Source organism: Schistosoma mansoni, chromosome 4 (assembly GCF_000237925.1).
Source record: "Schistosoma mansoni strain Puerto Rico chromosome 4, complete genome".
Taxonomy (NCBI): Eukaryota; Metazoa; Platyhelminthes; class Trematoda; order Strigeidida; family Schistosomatidae; genus Schistosoma; species Schistosoma mansoni.
Window position 1 is genome coordinate 28,935,676 of NC_031498.1, and position 21,542 is coordinate 28,957,217.

A 21,542-nucleotide genomic window follows, 5' to 3' on the forward strand; every position below is an offset into this window, starting at 1 on the left:
AAAACAGATGCTTAAATCACTGTCATAAAGCCACTTATCTGTTATGTCAATGCAGAAGATTGTACTGTCATTAAGTTACATTCATTTTAGTGGATTTAGTTAGATAATATTAAACAGTACCAAAACAAAAATTGCCTAAAATGACAAGAATATCTATAAACTAAATTAATGACTTTAAGTTGATTTAGTGATAATTTAGCCCACTGCTAACCATGGACTACTAAGCTGACTACGTTCAAACTCGTTTCTATCTGTCTCACCTTGGTCATACGAATATTATTATCGAATTTCATACAAAATGTAGCTTGAGGCCGAATATAATGACCCATACTTGGTTTTGAGAAGACAGATATTTAGTCTACATTGTCATACCCCCCAACGATGTAAGAGCTCACTATCAGTGATTATTTGAAATAACTTGACTAATAACTAGTCGTCCTAACGACATAAATTTTATCAGACTGAAAATTAGTAAAGTTTTGAAAAGTTTTATTTTGTGTCAACATGGCAACTCAATGATTTAACAAGTGAAATACAACTTGTATCACAACACGTATCACCAAACAAAAGCAATACGCATAATAGCTACGAATTATTAATTTATTCAAGGAGATAAGACAAATTAGAACTGAGCTTCTCGGAGATAGAAAAGAAAACCTGAGAAACCAAAGTGAAGAGAATCATAACACAACTAAAACCCATTAGTTATGCATAAAGACTTTTGTATGAAAATAAATGATATTAAATCAAATGTTTCAAAACAAAATGACATAAAGAACAAATAGAAAACCTGTCATTTAAAGATTGAATTCCTTTTAAACAGAAGATCTATAGAATATACATTAAATCAATCATTGAAATGCAAGTTGAATTATGGAAAAAAGTAAGTAAAACTAATCGGATGGATTTTGGAATACACAAAAAAGTTGAAAAACAAAAAAAAAAACAGGACGAAATAAAAGAGAACCATACATGAAATCAGTTGTTTATTGATACATATATATATAAGAATAAATGATGAATGGATCTTTAAGCAGTAATAATGCATAAGATGAAAATTTTAAAATCTTATTAAAATAATTAAATCAACAATTACATTCATATGAAAGTGTTGAATCATTTTGTACATGAACCTGTGGAATAGAACCAAACTTTGGACGTTCATTAAAAGTTAAACTAGATGATTGTCGATTACATTTTAAGCGATCTAGATCTAATTCACCATTTCTAATTTTAAAGACAAGTTTTCGGACACATTGAGTAAAAGCTTCTTCGATATTTTCTCCAGTAAGTGCTGATGTCTCCAAGAAATGAAGATCATTATCTTGAGCGAATGCGCTAGCCTCCCAATTGGTTACGTGTCCATCACTATCCTACAATATAAAAAACTCATTATACTATCATGTTAAAAAGCTTATCAAAAGATTTGATGGAACATATCATTCTACTTAGATATATGCATCAACATCAGCTGAATTTTATTGTTACTGATTTTCAAATCTGGGATAAAGGCGTTTTCAAAGTTTTATTTAAATAACATACATTGAGAATTTAGTAGTCCTGAGTCACTAATAATCGACACAGAGCCTAGGATAAATGTGCATGTGAGATGATATGAACAAAACTGAACACTATAGGATTTAAATAACAATAGCATAAATGATAGTGCGAAAAACTAAACAGTGGACGCGATTTAAAAGGTATGAACGTCGCTGTCACTTTGAAGTGATGGTCGGGTTGCTTGTTTATTGTGGTGACCCAATATTCATAACAATGCCCCCAAATGCCTTGGTACGGCCGAGAGGGGGAGAGTCCGCCCTCTCTCGAAATGCTCTCATATGACCACGCGTATACAGCCTCCGCTACGGAAGTCTTACGCACTGACTTCTCGTGGTGGGGGTAATGTTTACGAAATTGAGAGGACGAAAAGCGAATGCCCGGAGCTTTAACCGGATTGGTGGACACAGAAAGTCCACCTACGGGAGTTGGAAAATCCTGATTCCAAACCAATGGTGCACATGGGCTCCAGTACCCTGAGGGAACAAATGGCGTATTAACCCATTGTCGGTCACCGGCTACCATGAGGCTGCATCTCCTCACGATGCTCCACTGCCCTGTGGGGTCAGACCTTTAGGTCAAAGGCTCCGGATGTGCCCCCCTAAGAAAACCACCTGCTTCGGTCTGGGCACCGGGGCAGTATCATAGCTCTAACACAATTAAAATGAAATGACATTTTTTGTGTGGCGCATATATATCTGGTGCCCACTTGTACCAATAATTATGTTCAAATAAATAAATAAGTCATAACAACTGGAATACTTAATAATTCTATTGTGATATTCCAATAACTATAAAATTGTATTTCTGACGTTTAGTGACTCAATGTAAGCCACTTCTTTCAAGTTCGGATACTTGTTCATTGAGGTCCTTATATGCTAGGGAGGTCTTTTCGAGAGCAATTGGATCAAAAGCAGCAAATTTACGGTTCAATGGGGGTAATACTAGTAGTTTTACTGGGGTTTGAGAACGGTGTAATGTTTCCCAAACGTAAACGGTATCTCTGGAGATGCTGAGTTCCCGAAACAAGAGGGACTAAAAAAAATTGACCCTTAAGATAACATATTTCACCCAAACCACAGACTGGTGAGGACGGTCAGGTAAGTACGAATTAAATGTACCAAAAGCTACCCACAAAAAAGCCGTGTGTGACCGAACTTAAATAGTTATTACTTGGGCCCTGTGGTTACGTCCCAAATAGTCAGGACTATCTCTGATCTAGTTTCTTTGTCAGGCATCACAAGAAGTACCTTTCCACGGCATGAACAACCGCCAAATGACTAGAGCTCCCATATATCTAACAGTAATACGGTCATACACCTTGAGTAGTTTATATAGTAATCATTTGTTTTATTCAATCTGGATGTAATAAACAAGTTAGATAAAATGATTCTGTCATAGTATGTAACTTGTTTTAACTGACTTAATTTGTCAATCTAGTTAAAAGAGAGATCTGATTATTATGGAAGTAATGCACAAATCACAGAATTATAGTGTATGATAAAAAACGCAGGAAATAAAAATGTGTTTATTACCTGCAAATCTTTTTTATTTCCAACTAGTACAATCATGATATCAGGCGAAGCAAGCGTTCGTGCATCGGACAACCAGGAGGCCAGTTCATTAAACGAATCTCTACTAGTAATATCATAGACTAGCAATGCTCCAACAGCATCATGGTAATATGAACGAGCCACTGATCGAAAACGTTCCTGACCTTTAATTAAAATTGAAAGTACTGTTCTAATTAAAATATTAATTAGAGGATGCAATATAACGTAAGAATATATGAGGACTCCCAAAGAATCACATCTAGATTTTGCAAATAGCTTACTATCGCAACAGACAGAAAACTGACCGACTGGATGTCTAATAATCTTAAAATGTTACTACATCCTGATACATCATATTATATGTAAATTCTCTGCCTTTATGAAGTTTTGTTTTGCTAGGCGAAAAATACTACTATCTGTAATGTCCTTATATTTGAAACTCAATTCATTTCACAGTCGATTTAGTCTTATGAGTCATTATCAGTCGGCTGCATTGTATTGCTTAGCATCATCAAGTGATCAGCAATTTATTTAACTGAAACATGAAAATATGCATATGTTGACACTATTGGTATATTATCCCTCCAATCATCTTACACCAATCAGAACTTAATAGTCTGTTGTTATATACCTAAATTGCTAGGTTAAAACACTGTTTATCTAGCGATATTATTAGTTAAAAACTGGGCATTTGTATAACTATTCAAAATAGGGACGATCTGGATATAACATAATCGAACAGTATTGGTCTGACGGAATAACCCCAAAGGCAAAGATGGAGGTGGTTGAAACGAGCGTCGTGGGTCGTAAAAAAACCTAGGGGAAATTTATGTATAGTTCACTCAAACATGGGAATGCCTAGTTCCTTATTCATTGAAGGTCAGCAAGACAGTTGTGCGATGTGCTTGATGGTGGTTCAACACCTGAATGAGATAAGATGATCAACATATTTAAGAGGTAAAAAAATTAAAGGTAGCTATACAGTATAGTTGTTTTCGAGTGGAAGCTTGCCTTTTGGTGTTTTGACAAAAGGTAGCCATACAGTCAATATCCCTCATTTTCTTCTGAAAATCCTGACACTCGTTTCCATCACATCAATCTTGATCCGGTAAATCTCCACCAGAATCGAATGGACACTTACCTACTAACATACGTGACTTTTTCCACACGATTGCCAGAAGCAGTGGTTAACAAGAACATTACTGCTAAAGGGATGGTGTGCGCTCTCATCGAATGATAGATTATACATTGAGGTTACACATCAGCAATTAAAGCAGACAATCGACGCCAATTAGGATCTGAATAACTCCATGCCCTATATAAACTCTTTACACTCATACTATTCCGAACTGTCCACCCCTTACAAGTTATCGATATGGCAGGACAACTCCATAGATAGTTGAAAGCTTCTATCTCAAGTATAAACACTCCACAATGAACGGACACACTTCCACTTGTCTTACTCGTAATTCGTAATGCATTTCAAGATGACTCTGGATTCACTGCAAATGAACTTTTGTATGTCACAACTCTTCGACTTCTAGGAACATTCATATACCCTTCATCACTATTGAATACGGATCTCAGACTCTACGCGAGCCGATTTACAAACTATGCATTCAATCAAGCCTGATCCCACCCAACCCCAATCAACTGACATCTTCATATAACCAGGCTTACGGTGTGTTATACATATATTTATACATCCTGATTCAATATGCTGACCTCTCAATGCGGTTTACAAACGAACTTAAAAACGTTGGAGTCGGAATTCAAAGTACCAATTTATCGACAATAATGAGACTGATGGAAAATTCGGAATAGACAGACTAAAAGCCTTACACTTAAAAAGTAACCCTATCTCCTTCGACCTATACATATGAGTTTGTCATACAACTTATTAGCGTGCGGATTGACGACCGAACGTTAATAAATGTACTAAGCCGTAAAAAGATAGTTTGCCAACGTCAAACTCTTTGGTTTTAAACCTCTAGTTGATAAAGTCTTCGGATCCCCACTTAATAGTGCTCACAATAGATAGGTTGGTACCTGACATTGATGCTAACCTTGTTAATCTTACTGCACACTGACTAACTGGAGGCGCTCAGTCAGACATCCACACCAGATCACGCGGTGACCAGTGGAGCATTTTATTTGCTCTGGATGCTCTGTCTAGAAACATTACGCTACCTCTGTAAACGAATATATTATTCATCACAGCCATCGCGATTTCCCTTCGTTTTAGGGTAATCTCTTGCGAGGAAACTTGCGTGCCAGTATTGTCTGACCCTGGTGTATTGAGGTTATGCTCAAGAAACCAAATAATTCCTGCCTCGGTTTAGGCCCCCGGGAAGTATCTCAGCCTTCACACAAATTATTTGGTTTGTGTATCGCATATACATTTGGTGTCTCTCTGTACCAATGTTTATGTGTTTAAATAAATAAATAAAATAAATTAATTTAGTGATATCTCTAACAGACACGGCCCAAGGTCTGACAGCATGTATCCGTTTGATTTTAAATACGATGTTTATCGTGTGAACAAGTTTAACAATCGAACGCAAATATATAATATATGAACATAATAGAAATCAGTATTTAGTATTTGCTGTTTAAACATAAGATGGCACACATTGAACAGGTACTTTGATGGTGATAAAACATACTATAAAAGTGTGAACGTACAAATCTGAAAATAACTACCTGCAGTATCCCATATCTGAATTTTAACGGTTGTCCCATCTACATTTATGATCTTACTACCAAATTCTGCTCCAATTGTATGGGGCATATTAGGTATAAATTTTCCTTCTGTATATCTTCGTAAAATGCATGTTTTCCCAGAGCCTGAAGCTCCAATAATCAAAAACTTGAACAGATACTTGTAATTCTCTGGTATATCCATCTAGTACAAATGATTATATGTTAGGTGATTGGCAATGCATGAACAGAATTGAATTATTATTGAGATGATTAGTTTCTTTCAAACCTAAAAATTGTGGTAAAACAGAAATTGGTCTATACGATCTGTAGTCGCTGTGTAATCAGCAGTTAATAATCTACTCCAAAATACCCTGGTACGGCAGAGTGGGAAGAGTCCACTCTCCCTCTCCAAATGCTCTCATATGGCCACGCGTATATAGACTCTGCCACGGAAGTCCTACTCACTGCCTTCTCGTTGCAATACTGTTGTTTACGAAATTGAGAGGACGAAAAGTGAATGCCTGGTGCTTTAACCGGGTTGGTGGACACGGCGAGTCCACCTAGGGGAGTTGGAAAACCCTGATTCCAAACCAATGGTGAACATGGGCTCCAGTATCCTGGGAGAACAAATGGTGTATGAATCAATCGTTGGTCACCGGCTACCATGGGACTGCATCTCCTCACGATGCTCCACTGCCTTGTGGATCAGACCTTTAGGTCGAAGGCTCCGGATGTGACCCCCTAAGTAAACCATCTGCTTCAGTTTGGACACCTGGGCAGTATCACAATCCTCACACAAATCGAATGAGATTTGTGCGGCGCATATGTATCTGATGCTTCCTTGTACCAATATTTATGTTTAAGTAAATAAATAATAAAAACAGTCTAGGACAACTACGGATAGATCTGAGTTACTTTTTACAAATAAATAAAAGCGTGAACAAAGTGTTCGAAAAGTTTGAAATAACAGAACAATTATGTAATAGAGAACAGTAGTAACAAGTTATTCCGAGCGAAACGAACCACAGTATTTAACTAGCAATACTTTGTCTTACTTAACTCGAAACAGAAGCATGTAGTTAAAAGTTTAGATTACTCAAACAACTGAATATTCCATGAACTACTCAAAATTTCTTACAGGATATTACTGCCCTAGCCAACATAGCAAGCGACACCTAGTATATTTTGCCCATCACAACCCACCTCGGGTCATATCATCAGAAAATTTAGAAAGGTGGCTTGGACAACAATCCTCATAAAGCATTGGAAATCCACGAGCAAACAGCGATTAGGATATAGAATAGGGTGCTGAGCTGGCAATTATACACCAAACAATAAATTGACGCAGGGTGGGTCGAAATTTCATACTAACTGGATAAAGGCACTAAGGACATTATTGTATTTCGTACATAAAAGTGGACTATAGTATTGGAAGTTATAGTAAGCAGACTGTCTGAAGGGTTAGTTCATTGGCTAGCAATTCAGAAATCCTACGTATGTCAATAGAATCTAACCATTAAAAAGGTAGAGTGTGGGACAATCAATAGAACCTATTATATATTGGAAAACAGACTATGAATAATTCTGACTATATACCTAATTAATGAACTCAACTAACCACAGAGCAATACTAACCCATTCGGTTTGGAAAGGACAGGAGGCTTGATGGCCTGTGTTAGTCCTGGCATTAGAAAATACCGGGGAGTGGAATATGACTAGATATGAACCAGGAAGTAACTATTTGTTGATAATATACCACAGTTCGATAGATCATCACCCATATAATCCCAAATGATGGTAAGTCCTGATTGGCGAGTCTTCGACTACTTGCCGGATTTATTATTCATTTGCGGGTAACGTGCTATATCTACTAAAAATTATTCTCAGACTTATTTGCGTATTTATGGAAGCAACCACCTTCATATAGCTTTGTCAGTATTTTAGCATCGATATTTTGGCGTTTAATCAACAGGGATGAGGACAGTATGTCAATCTGTTTACCTTAGTTCTTGTATTGTTTAACCGTTTCTTGTCGAAAGCATTGTGGCTAGCGCTTTTTCGGGAAATGCGTTTCCGTCATTGGCTATTAATTATAAGAGCCAAAACCCTGAGGTGGTAAAGCCTGACTTAAAATCTCCACAGGATTACAAATTTTTGTTCGGTATACTGACAATCAGTACCCATATTGCAACATGTAACATATACATCAACTAAGTTCAAGTAACCGTAATCCCTAAAAACAAGGTGATAATAGCGAAATATTTAGAAAGGACAAAAATCAGTCCCAGATTACTGTCAAGGAATATTATTCGTACGGAAACGCTCAGACCACACGCACTCCCAGTACGCACCTGAGGGAAAACTAAATCCAAGCAAGCGCTCGCGCTTGCAGATATGTTTGTTGGCAGGAATACAAAGTTCAACTTTCTCTAGGAGGTATAGTGAAATAATTCTTTTCTAATACGTATTTAAATTGCAGTGCCTGGTTACTAGATAAAAAGAGACAAAACTCAAGTAATTCTTAGGAATCTCTTAAATCAGTTTCAGTTTGGAAAGGACGGGAAGCTTGATGGCCTGTGTTAGTCCTGCCAATGATAGTCTCTCAGTTGATCAAACTTTCTTTTGAAAGAGTCGACGGATGGAGCCTCAGCTACGTGCTGAGGTAATGAATTCTACTCGTTGATGATTCGATGGGAAAGTCGGTAGTCAGCTGACAAGTAATTCGTTCTAGGTTTGTGAAGATTTTTGGAGGGTCTTCGTAAATGCTCTGTTTGTGAAGATAAGAAAAATGAGTGCATATCAGCTGCAAATTTATCACTAAGCTATTCAAAAACTGTAATCAAGTCTCCTCTGATTCTTCCATATTACAGCGGGAACATGTTTAGCTTGGTCAGTCTAGCATCATACGGGAGCTTCGCTATTCCAGGAATCAGCTTAGTTGCTGTTCTCTGGACCCTTTTCCAAAAGCTCACTGTCATTTTTTAAGCAGGGTCTAGCCACTTGTATGCAGTACTCAAGTTGAGGACGCACGAACACTGTATACAAAGTCAAAAACGTTCTAGCGCCCATATGACTAAAAGCCCTTCTTATTGACATAAAGTTCGAAAACCTTTGGCGGCTATTGCACGACAGTGTGAAGTAGTCTTTAAGTCTTGGCTAACGATGACTCCCAAGTCATTGTGTGTCTGGACAATAGGTAGTTCAGTGTTATTCATCGTGTATGTATCTGCACCTTGATGACAAATATGCATCACAATACACTTGGAAGTATTTATCGGCAACTGCCAGGTTTGGGACTATTCAAACAATTTCCCCAGGTCGTTTTGGAGTTCTAAGCTATCATCCTTACCCTCCATATATTGACATCGTCAACATATAGCAAGACCGATGACAATAATAAACGAGGAAGGTACAAGAGGAATAACACTGGCCCCAAAACTATTCCCAGGGGGGCTCCACTGAACACAGTTTCCCAGCGAGACAAATTGAAGTTCACCCATACTCTTTTATCTGCATCAATAGATTGCCTAGAATCCCGACATTTCTTACCTTATATAACAACCGGTTGTGTGGAACTTTCGAACTCGTACTAACTGGTTTGGAGCATAGAAACATCACGTTAAAAACATCCGCAGAATTTCCACAGCCACGTCTCACACTAATTATGAAAAGTAATTGATGCATGAGAAACGAACTTGTAGCGGTAAATAAATCTCCGAAATAAAGAGATATATAATTCTTCGACATTCGATGCTGGCCTCACTAGTTTTAATGGACACGTCTAGCTCATCTAGACACATCTAGGCTCTCAGTCACACATCCGCACAGACCACGAGTGGGTACGCTGTGCTACGCATCTTTCTTAACTACTAGCCAACCTAGATAAAACGATTCTCAATATATCAACAGCCTTTCAAATATATCTTCTAACCTCTTAATTTCTGCCTTCGGATTTGACTGGGTTGGTATACTTCGATCGTAAAAGTGTTATGTGTAAAGATGTTCCCAAACTCCGAATACCTGTGGCATCTTTAAACTTGTTTAGAACAAATATTCTCCATATTAGGGGCCGAGCTAAACGACGTGATAGGACTTCATCCCTACGCTTATAAAAGGATTCACATGAGCTATTAGAGTCAGATGAATCCAACGCTCAAAGTTTAACAGACTACTTCAACGAGGCCTATATAGGGGAAATTAAGGTTGTTACATCGCCCAGCGACGCTGGTGAGATATTAACCATCTTACTGGTGTTATGTGCCGCCAAGCAGTTATGGGTTTATTAGTGTTCTCTCATCAAGCCCTGATGGGTTACATCCCCAGTTTCACTGATCTCCCACATAAATTCTTAAGGAAACACGCAGTTTTGATCCTTCAGTCCCTTTCTTAATCTGTTTCTAAAGGAATTGGAGGGTGCTATATTCGGCCCAATGTGTTGGAATAGAAAGAGACAGCTGTTGATTAATCACCCATCTGTCAGTCTAACTTGAACAGTAAATATATTTGCTTCGTAGAGCTTACAAATGACTTGAGTAAATATTTCTGATTTTATACCCTACATATACAAGACTTGTAGCTGCAATCAAATCCTCATAAGAAATAGTTTGCAAGTCTCAGAGATTGGTGCTGCTCCATTGGTTTTACTGGGCACACTATTTGCTGAAGGTATTGAGTCAGGCATAACAGTCAGACCACGCCTCAGTACTTCATGTTGCGCATGCTTCGCGATGACAAGTCAGCTGGATTAAACACAGCTCAACACATTGAATATCGTTGAAAGACATTTTCAAACCCTTTCACCCCCAACTTCTGGTTCCACTAGTTTTTACTGACAGTGTTGGCAAGTACCGTATACATGTAATGTCTTCAGACCTCAATTTAATTATTGTATTCGGGCGGCAAGTTCTCATCTTATTGAAGATGTAGGTGTCAGTGTCCCCAAAATTTGTAGTATCTAGTCCCAAAACCAAGAAGCATCCTTCAAAAATCCACATCAGATACACTAAGAGGAAGATTCTGATTTTCTAACCTAGCTGTCGTCTGTTGAAACAGGTGTTATCACCCCATAAGGAAATATTTTTAGGGAAAAAACTTATTAAGCACTGAGAAACAGGATAAAAATGGTCACAGAATAACCCTCCTTCAAACAACATTATTAAATAGTGACGGTTTAGATACCCACTAGACTGAATTTACCGAGTGACCTAGGAAATGAGTCTCATCATAGGTAAAAATGTCACACAGCCGTGTTTTTACTTCAAGTACGAAAACAATAGAGACAGAATTTCGATTCACCTTTTATTATCTGAAGCTCAATGATTCACACTAGCCTTCCAGCATTACTTAACCAAGTTCGCAGTTCGAATATTTAATTTTCCATGAGATGTGGGTGCCTCTAGATCACTGTCTTCAGCCAGAGCGCGCGCTTCAAAAGGAGTAGTGACTTTGTAGGGGTCGTTACTTTTTGGCCGTGGTCTGCATTTTTTCTTTTTTCTAGGATTCTCACTGAGCTGGATGGATTATCTTTCCTTGGAATTACGGAAGACAACTCAATTCTGATCTGTTCACGTTTAAGCTGCAAATTTTATGCTATACGATAAGATCTTAATTTTAACTTATTGATGGTATATATGATCATATTCATACAATAACTCATAATCAAATAATTGTATATTCATTTTGGCTATACGATATAACCTTCCTCTGTCATTCCAAAAACCGTATATAATCTTATTCGGCGAGGAATATAATTTCATATTTGTATTCTATTCATTATATCGTGTTTGTATGCTACAACACACGTACTTTATGTATTTACAGGATCTATTCGGATCTCTACCTAATATCTAGAAATATATATAATCGTGTATGACAAAGCACTGTACTCATTATTCCATATACTTTCATTAAAATCGTATTTGGATAATATAACTCACTTAATTTCTGGAATCACCTGTCCAATTCAGTGAGTCTGTCATACGTTTATTTATTTATTTTTTATGACAGTATATTTTGTCACCACTAATACCTTCCTGCTATTCTTATCCATTGTTTTTCTACACTTTCACCGATCCTCTCGATACATCCACCCTTGTGTTAAGCATAGGTTTTGATTAGACTTCAGTCCTCGGCATTGATTTTTTCTTTCTTTCATCTCTATTTCCAATATTTTGTTCAATCCGCCTGCTATACGTCACTTTTTTATCATGCAACAAAAGAAAATAAAGGCCCCTGCTTGTAGGCGTCCAGCCAAACGTAGGAAAACTACGCAATCTAAAATTGCTACTGACAGTTTCAATGAGACGAGCTACTCCGTTCATCCGGAAGCAGACAAGCTTTTACCAGTTGTCTCCATTCCAGACGTGTTGAAGACTCTGTTGGCAAACAATGATGATAATCACAACTGCAACCATACGAATGATATAAAAAGGCTGCAAGTTGACATGAACATTCTCAATCCCCTCAAGTATCTCATCAACCCTAACCTCACAGAAACTCCAGATCAAATGAATGACATAAATAACTTCTTAGATCGTGTTGCATCAGAGGTATTTGAAAGAATAAGGCGATCTAGCAATGCAATTGTGTTTAATATACCGGACTCATATGCCCTTAAAAATATCAAAACTAGTCTGCTTAGAGCCAGCAATATGACACACGTACCATGTGTATGCTCAAGATTAAAAAGAAGTCACCCTGATATGCACCCACCGATCTTGTTCAAATTCAACTCATCTGTAGACGCTAGTGAGTTTTTAAATTCCTCCAATTCATTGAAACAGAAACAGATTTTCAAAGATATTAAGATTCTACCAGATAGAACACCATGCCAACGAAAAGCAGGCCGAGACAACCACAGACTACCAGCATCAAACACCCAAGCGTATCATAATCCTAAAGGTCATAAAATTAAGTCCGATATTAAGCGGACATCTAACTTTACGAATATGCAACCACCGGAAAACTCTCCTGAATCTCCTAATGTTCAAAGCCCAAAAGAAAGTAGTCCCAATGTAGGTGATGCCCATCCTTTTAAGAATGTTGACTTAGATTCAACCCTAAGTAGTTGTACTGATTTCGAATGGGATAACACAGTCCAAGTCGCTGTTAGTGCAACAACCAGTTATAGTGACTGTGCAACGGATAACTGGAAAACTGGTCATAAAATTTATCTGCCTGACCACACTCTTAACGTCGATATACTCGAACCTAGCAAACCATCTCAAGCATCTTTAACAACACACGACCCCCCTCAAATTACGAAGGAGCCAAAATCAACCACAAACCTTGGAAATAAGAGTTTAGAACATGTTCCCTATACGTCAGGTATAAATAGCAATCTAAATTGTAAACGGCCACTTGGTCGCACACATAGACCTGATAGTCTTCTTGGTCCGGCTCCTAATGTTAATACTATTCCTTTACCAAATGTTATATCCAATAATAGTGAGAAGACTTTTTTTGTACTTCCCCCGGCTTTTCTGCCGGCAACAATACACATACTTCAAACGATGACAAAGTTGTTGAATCTATTTCCGATCGCAACACAACTCTCACCTTAGCCAATCCTACGAGTATTCATGTAAATACCGATTGTGATTTATACTCCAACCTGATTCACCATGGTAAATCTCAATTTCTTATTCTTTCGTTCAATTCCCGCTCTCTGCCCAATAAAATTACTCACCTCAAAACCCTTTTATTGCTTGTAAATCCAACTATTGTACTTATTACGGAAACGTGGTGCAATTCATCTGTATCTGATCACTCCCTGCATATAGATAACTATGTTTTCTTTAGAACCGATAGATGTAATGGATTAGGGGGCGGTACACTTATCTATGTCCGTTCGGATATTCAGGCCTGCAAATTTGAGGATAAATCTCTTAATGCTATAGATGACTCCACCTGGGTGACTGTAAACTGTAGATCTCGGAATTATCTACTGGTGGGATGCATATACAGACCACCACATGCAGACTCTAGGTTTGACAGATTACTAACAAACATCTTTTCCATTGCTTCACTCCAACCGCATACTTTTAAAATCATCGGAGGTGATTTTAATCTGCCAAACATCACATGGGATTCGACTCCGGTTTCAGGCCGACATGACAAGTTAGTTGAAACGCTAGAACTTTATGGATGGGTCCAACAGGTCCGACAACCGACTAGAAGGAATAATATACTTGATTTACTATTTACAATCAACATAGATTCTATCTCAGTGCATATTGGTCAGGAGTTTTTTAAGAGTGATCACAGAGTAATATTGTGTATCATTCATTCTTTCGACGCCATACAATTGAATTCTAAAGCTGGAATGATGTACAAGAGTAGACATTTTGATCAACAAACCTGGAAACGGACTGAAAGTCTTATTCGTTGTCTGCCATGGGAAACTTATTTTACCACAAATAATATTGACATTGCGATCTCTGATCTATACCACAACTTGATACACTGCCTCGACTGCACTGCTCCAATTGTTAGCCATGTGGCTTATAACGCCAATAGGGGCCAGAATAATTTTAAAACTTTTAAAAGAAAACTGAGGAAATCAAAACACCGTTACCACAAGCATAATGACTTGTATACACTACAGAGTATACTTAAGTTAATTGACAAGAGTGCTTCATCTAAACGCAAGTATTTTATAAATATAGAAAATAAAGCCCTAGGTAATAAGAACCCAGAATTATCAATACTTCGGCTTTTTAAATCGCGTGTGAAGTCAAATTCTCTTGGCGTGACCAAATTCTTCATAGTTAACGGAAGAATTATTGATGACCCCGATATTATTTGCGAAGAATTCAGTCAGTATTTCTCGCAGTGCTATAACACTAGAACTGAAAGCTGTATCAATACATTTCCAATGCTGACGTGCAGACACCTTTCGAAAATTGATTTTGTACCCTCCAACATCAAGCAGGCCATAACTGCCTTGAAAAAGTCTTATGACGGTGGACCTGACGGAATTCCCTCATCATTTGTGAAATATGGTAGTAGAGAATTCCCATTATTTTGTTTAAAACTTTTCAACCTATCTATGGAATATGGGGCCTATCCATCTGCATGGAGAACATCTCTTATCACTCCCAGATTCAAAACCGGATCACGCAGTGATATTGCTAACTACAGACCAATTAATTTGACATCCGTGCTGTCAAGAACTATGGAAAAAATAGTCCACAAACAGCTATTATCATTTTTGCTTTCGGCTAATCTGATCAGCCCATCGCAACACGGGTTTATGACCAAACGCTCCTGTTTCACATCGCATCTGGAATTTTTTGATCAAATTACCCAGAGAAGAGATGTTGGTCAGTCTGTGATAATTTTGTACTTCGACTTTAGTAAGGCCTTCGACAGCGTCCTACACAAGCTTCTTCTCCTAAAACTCTCTTCATATGGAATACAGAATCCCCTTTTATCTTGGCTCAAGTCATTTTTAGAAGAACGTAGCCAAATTGTCCGCTTTGGATCTTGCTACTCCAAACCTGTGAATGTAACCAGTGGGGTTATACAAGGAAGTGTAATTGGTCCATTACTATTTCTCCTTTTTATCAATGATGTTTGTTCCCTCTTTCAATATGGTAAACCTTTTCTTTTTGCCGATGGTCTAAAAGTGGTTTATTCATTCTCATCTCCCACAAAAGAAAGCTATATTTCAACAGTAATCCAAGAAGAAATAAACAAGTTGTACGAATGGACTATTTCGTGGAATTTGCCACTTAATGTTGACAAAAGTGGATTTATTAACATTGGCCGTTGCCTTAACTTAAATCTGGCTATACACAAACATTCACTGAAACCTCTCAACACTGTTCGTGACTTGGGTTTAAGATACAGCGACAGTTTGAACTTTTCGGAACTCATTGCATCTCAAGTATCCAAAGCTAGAAAGCTCATCGGATTCATAATGATTAATTTCAACAATACCGAATCGAGATTATTATTATACAGAAAATGTATCTTACCAATTCTTGAATATGGTATCTTAGTTTACAGTAACTGCAGGCATAATGACCTGATTAAAATTGAAGGTGTTCAAAGAAGATTCACTGAAGCTGTTTTGGGGTATTCTGACAACAAAGACTATCACCAAAGATGTCAACAACTCAAACTAGAACCTGTCTGGATCAGGCGTATCAAACTAAACCTTATCTTTCTCTACCGGCTTCTTAACGGTATTTCTTACTCTTCGTTATCTACCCCACCATACTCTATGATACCGTCCCAAAATCTACGCAATAAGGAAAATATTCTAGTGATTCCAAAAACCCACACAAATTTACGCCAGAATTTTTTCGTTATTCGCTACTCAACCATCTGGAATAGACTACCAATGAACCTCCGATGCAGTGAAACTATAATCCGGTTCCGAAGTCTTCTTGATGACTTTCTTTCCGAAAGTGGATTGTGTCACCTTTTGAATATTAACGTGCTTAACAACGATTTATACAAAAATGGTCCGTCATCTATCTAACTGACTGAAAAGCAAAGTGAAACCTTTGAAACTTTTCACGTCTATTTCACTTTATTTTATATTTATCTGAATATACAAAGTCTGCTTATGTTCGTATTTATAATTATTACTGTTATTAATATCATTATTGGTCTTTCGACACATTAGATATTCATTTCATCTCTTCTTGTCCTTCTAAACATATTTTATCCAAAGTCTACAATTAAAAACAAAAAACCCCTATGTTCCACTTAAACAAATAATTTTTTTCAAAATATTCACAACATATAACATATAAAAATTTATATTTAATTATTCTTTGCAATTAATTATGACTATGATAGCATCATTCTAAATTATTATTATTGCACTAATGTTTATACTAATACCCGGTTTCACTCTGTATACTGTTACATAATTCTACACGTATTTATCCGAGTGCAGTAAAGGTTTATTATTATTGTTACTATTGTTATTATTATTTTAAAATTATTCGTTCATTTCAAAAGTCTATATCCATTACACTATTATGATCATGGTTGAACCCTTTCACTATGTGTTCATTTCTTTACTCTCTCCTCTTTTTTTCCTTCTAAATAAATATTATTCTTAAGATTACGAAGCTTTGGATTAAGGCAATAACTTGTGTTACGCTGAAATCAACTTATCAGTCTCTTTTTATCTTCACTATGTATATACACCTCATACACATTGATTATCTTTTGCACTTAATTGAAACTTTCAGAGCATCACCCAAAACTATGACTGTGCTCGCACAAACACTTATTCTAACGTCATATCTTACCGCAATAATAAGTCATTTACTTATTAATTTATTCTGTTTTATTTTATTTTTATTACTCGTTTTTGCTATACATACATAGTTGTTTATTCTTGTTCTGCGTTAAGGTATTTACGTCTTCCGCGTCTCCTTTATTTCTATTTCCTTAGTTTCTTCCTTTCCTCCTTCAAAATCAATTCAAAATTCTTGCTAATTACACAGAACCTCATTTATTATTACTATTCTATTATTAATATTTTATTTTCCTTTTCCTTCCTTTCTCAAACATGGCATATGTATTGTTAACATTATTGAAAATTGTGTATTATTGCATTTTTGAAGAAACCCGAAATGGTTTCTTCACAGCACTTATGTACCCATAAGGTGTTTGTGAATAATAATAATAATAAAGTTCTTTAAGATTTATACCCACTTAAATCCCACCGTATACAAGAGGTGACCAGAGCCCGACACTCATTAGCATGGTATGTTCCGCTGTTCGAGCAAGGCATTACATATCCAAGAGACAATTAGGCTTCTGGTTCTGTCCAACAATGGTAACATAGGTGCTGATAGCGAAGAATGTGTCGGTGTTATCAGTGCTGCTACTCGCCAGACGCCCGACTGTTAAACGTGCAATGGGGATTTATCTCTTAAAACAGCAAAAGTGTGAAACACTTGATAATGATCATTAAATTGCTACAGCAGCGACTGATGACCCAGATAAAACCGTCAACATCCTTGGTAGTCCCAGTGTGGATACTGTAACTGATGGGTATTGGATAGTTCGGGAACAAAGAAGAGAAGGAAAGATATCCCCAGACGGCGCCTGTTCAACCGAAAAGTCCATGGTGGACACACAGTCTGAGTTGCAGATTACCCCACCAAATTCCTAACGTAAGACAATATTTAACTATATCATAGATGAAAAACGTTCGTCCACATCAAACATTGTCGTGAGTAATTCACTCAACTCACACGACTCCGTCTCAAGAAAAACCAATGGTGAGCTCCCAGTAGTTAACAGGCAGAATATGACGTCACTATTGAAAGCCGTGAATGGAACTTTCAAAGGAGTTAAATCCGTTCCAATTCAATTGTTTGGGATCTGGAGGAGTCGAAAGACAATGACCTTGCTAGAAGGCATGCAAACGATCTTGATTTAGTAGAAGCTCCCATCAGAAATGTATTGCCAGAAGGGGTTTCGGTGGTTCACAAAAGAAAGTAAAGGAGAAAGCACAATGTTATGTGTTAGGGATCACTTTTGTATACAATCAATCACAAAGGAGGAGTATGTTGGTGCTACATGTGAGGTAGCTTGCTGTACAATTCAGTCTGAACGCGGTTTAGCGACAATTGAGGGAACATATCATCGTCCACGTTGTCTTGCTGACGACCTTACCTTTAGCCAAATCTATTCTTGGAGTAAGGACGAATGTTGTCTCATCATTGAAGACTTCAACGCACCGCATATCAGCTGGATAGAGCTTACGGCTTCAGATGGATGTATCGATAGCAACCTTCTATCAACCATTATTCGGTGTACATTGCATCGCAAAACCGATACATATTGACTTAGAACATGATCCGTCATTGCTAGACCTTTGTGATGGTGTCATTGACATTCAGCACCGTACCTCAATAGCGAGTAGTGATCACGTTGCACTTTACTTTAAGTTTCGAACACATGGTATACAATTTGTATCTGCTCCACCCCATCTCAATAGCTGCCGAGCTAATATTCGGGCAACCAGAGACTGTGCTATCTCGACTGACTGGTCAGTCGATGCTGATGGATCGATAGAAGATGAATAAGATAAGCTTGAAGCTACATTTGATCCCGTAACATCGCCTTTTATCCTATGGTCAACACGTAGGCTATCAAATTACCCGCTATTAACTAACAAGGAAACCCGAAAGCTGTTTGTTATAATTGTATTTTGCTAATAAACGACCCAGCTATTCTTATTGCTTAGTATTCTTATACAATGACACTCGACAAGACCCACAAATCAGAACACGTTGAACAGGAATGAAATTGTATTCAAAATAATAATGATAGGTGAACAGCAATCACTAGTTTAAATAACGTTCATATATTTATAGTATATACATAAGAAGCTTATAGATTTTTCTGCAATAATATGCCCGGGCTGATCGGTTTAAAATTAGCCAATCAGCGCGCAGCAACACCATCATGCATAAAACATGCTTTAATCCAATCTATATCCCACTAACACTGTTGAAACACTTTTGGGTGTTATTCTTATGAAAAGGACAAGAATCATTTAAGTGTGAATATAGACAAATCCGGAATGTGTAAAAACGCCATAGCTAGATGACGTACCATTTACGAAAGATAGTTGGCATTTGATAGTCGTACTTGCCGGAAACGATTGTTTTCGAGAGTAAAACAAAGGACAAACCGTAGTGATGGTATCTCTCCATTACTGTTAAACGAAAATTTAGATGTACCAGATGAATCAGATTTGGCAAAAGCTAAGACTTTTTCGAACTATTTCGGCGAAGTTTACTGGCTTGGTATTGTTAGAAATACTTGCCATTGTAGGAGCAGTGAAATGTCACTGAACCCTAGCCAAATCATCCGGCAGTTGGGTCACTGAATATGGAACAGATCATCGATTCCTGTCAAGGTCAAGGACAGTCAACGCGCATCAGTTAATCATATACCGTGGACTGACCATGCGGCAGTGGTTCTACTTTCGCTTGTATCTAATTTAATTAATATATTTTTGTAATAACGTCCTTTGTGTTGTACAGTCTTCAGAGCATCCATGATCCCTTGATACGTCGATGAGGCAATCCACGTAAGGTGCTGGTTGCGAGGTGTGACTTCGAAGTTAGCTCGTTCCTTACACCGTCCCCGTCTTACTCGAGTAGGCCTCGATATAGATCGTTAACGTTGATGTCCTACATCATAATCACACCGTTTGGATACGGGAAATTGCTTTTCAATCGATCACTAACCTTAAACCTAGTAAGATGTCGTTCCCTGATTGGTTGTATCCACGAACTGTCATCCCTCTCAGACATTATTTCAAAACCGCTCACGATCCCCTTCAACACCTACCTTTCCCACACTCAACACTCTAGAAATTGGATAGATTCTACGGTCGGTCCGATGTTTAAAGATGGTCAGAGACAAATCTTGTCTAACTACCGACCTGTCAGTCTGATCAGCATAGTCGTTTGGTCACTTGAAAAAATAATTCGGGTTAAGTTACTAAGTTACATGGAATCATACAATCTGTTGACCTCCAAGCAACACGGGTTTCGAAATAAGCATTCATTCTTATACAGAAGGTACCGCTCTTAGGAATAATATATGCCGTATATGAATGAACAGGAAACTTCTTATGTGATCACAGACGGAGAGTGGGGGTTGATGGAATGCCATCCGAATGGAAGATGGTCAAAAGTGGCGTAATTGAAGGCACCATCTTAGGTTTCCTACTCTTACTTCTCTACGTCAATGAATTACCGCTGTTCCCTAAGTCATCGGTATTATTGTGTGCAGATGATGTCACAATTTGGAGAACAGTCAGAAGTGGGGCTGATCGTTTCGATCCTCAAGCTGACCTAGACAAATTGGTTCGATGGTCTCAATTCTGGGGCTTAAACTTAATTCTAGAAAGAGTGTGCTCATGAACATCTGATATGAAAACATTAATCAGTATACTATCAACGGTACACCTAATCCATCCACACAGGAACACAAAGACCTAGGGGTAGTAGTGAGTCACTATTTGAAAACAACTACGCACTACAATGCACTAGCTGTAAAGCGTTTTTGTGAGTTACGGTCACCTCGCCGAGCATTCAAATTCATCTAAGACCACACATACAGTACTGTACCCAAGTAGCTAGCCCATGTGTGGTTAAGGGTACTAACTCACCTAAGCGTGTTCAGTGTGTGGGAACAAAATTAGTGAAAGGTCTTTCTAAATTCCCCTTTGATTAGCACTTAAAACGCTTAAACCTATTCCGGTTGTCGTATCGTAGGACGCAAGGTAACCTTATATTGACATTTGGTTTTTTTAACTGAGATTTAAGCTTTAATATCTTATCCTGTTGTTCTATCTAGCACTAATAATCTTCGAGGTCACATCAAGAAAGTTCAAAAACCGCGATCTCATGAACTTAAAGTGGGGTTCCGTTTTTCTCATAGTGACCGATGACTACAACCCCTTACCCGATCAACTGGTATCAGCCACATCAGTGAACATTTTCAGGGAGAAGCCGAACCATCACTGGAAAGCAAACTGTAAGGATTAACGTAGATACACCATCCTACTATCTTTCTTACCTAAGACTGAAGACTGATACCGATAATTTGCCCACTCAAATTAAAATAAGAATCCTATGTTTTCATCTGCGACGAACTAAAATAAGAGAATGTATGCTCTGAAAGTGTTTTTAATGACTAATCCTTTGGAGTTTTCAAAGTCTCTACTTTTTG

At 37.7% G+C, this 21,542-nt stretch overlaps 1 protein-coding gene across 1 annotated transcript; it reads right to left on the reverse strand.

The window, feature by feature from the left end:
• Positions 1-839: 839 nt before the first annotated feature.
• On the reverse strand, positions 840-8,202 carry Smp_055670 (putative rab-2,4,14). The gene is made up of 4 exons (XM_018797415.1): positions 8,165-8,202; positions 5,814-6,099; positions 3,093-3,274; positions 840-1,373 (listed from the first exon to the last, which is right to left on the reverse strand). The coding sequence occupies exons 2-4, from the start codon at positions 6,013-6,015 to the stop codon at positions 1,086-1,088; spliced, it is 672 nt and encodes a 223-aa protein (XP_018652459.1). The 5' UTR covers positions 6,016-6,099; positions 8,165-8,202; the 3' UTR covers positions 840-1,085.
• Positions 8,203-21,542: the final 13,340 nt, after the last annotated feature.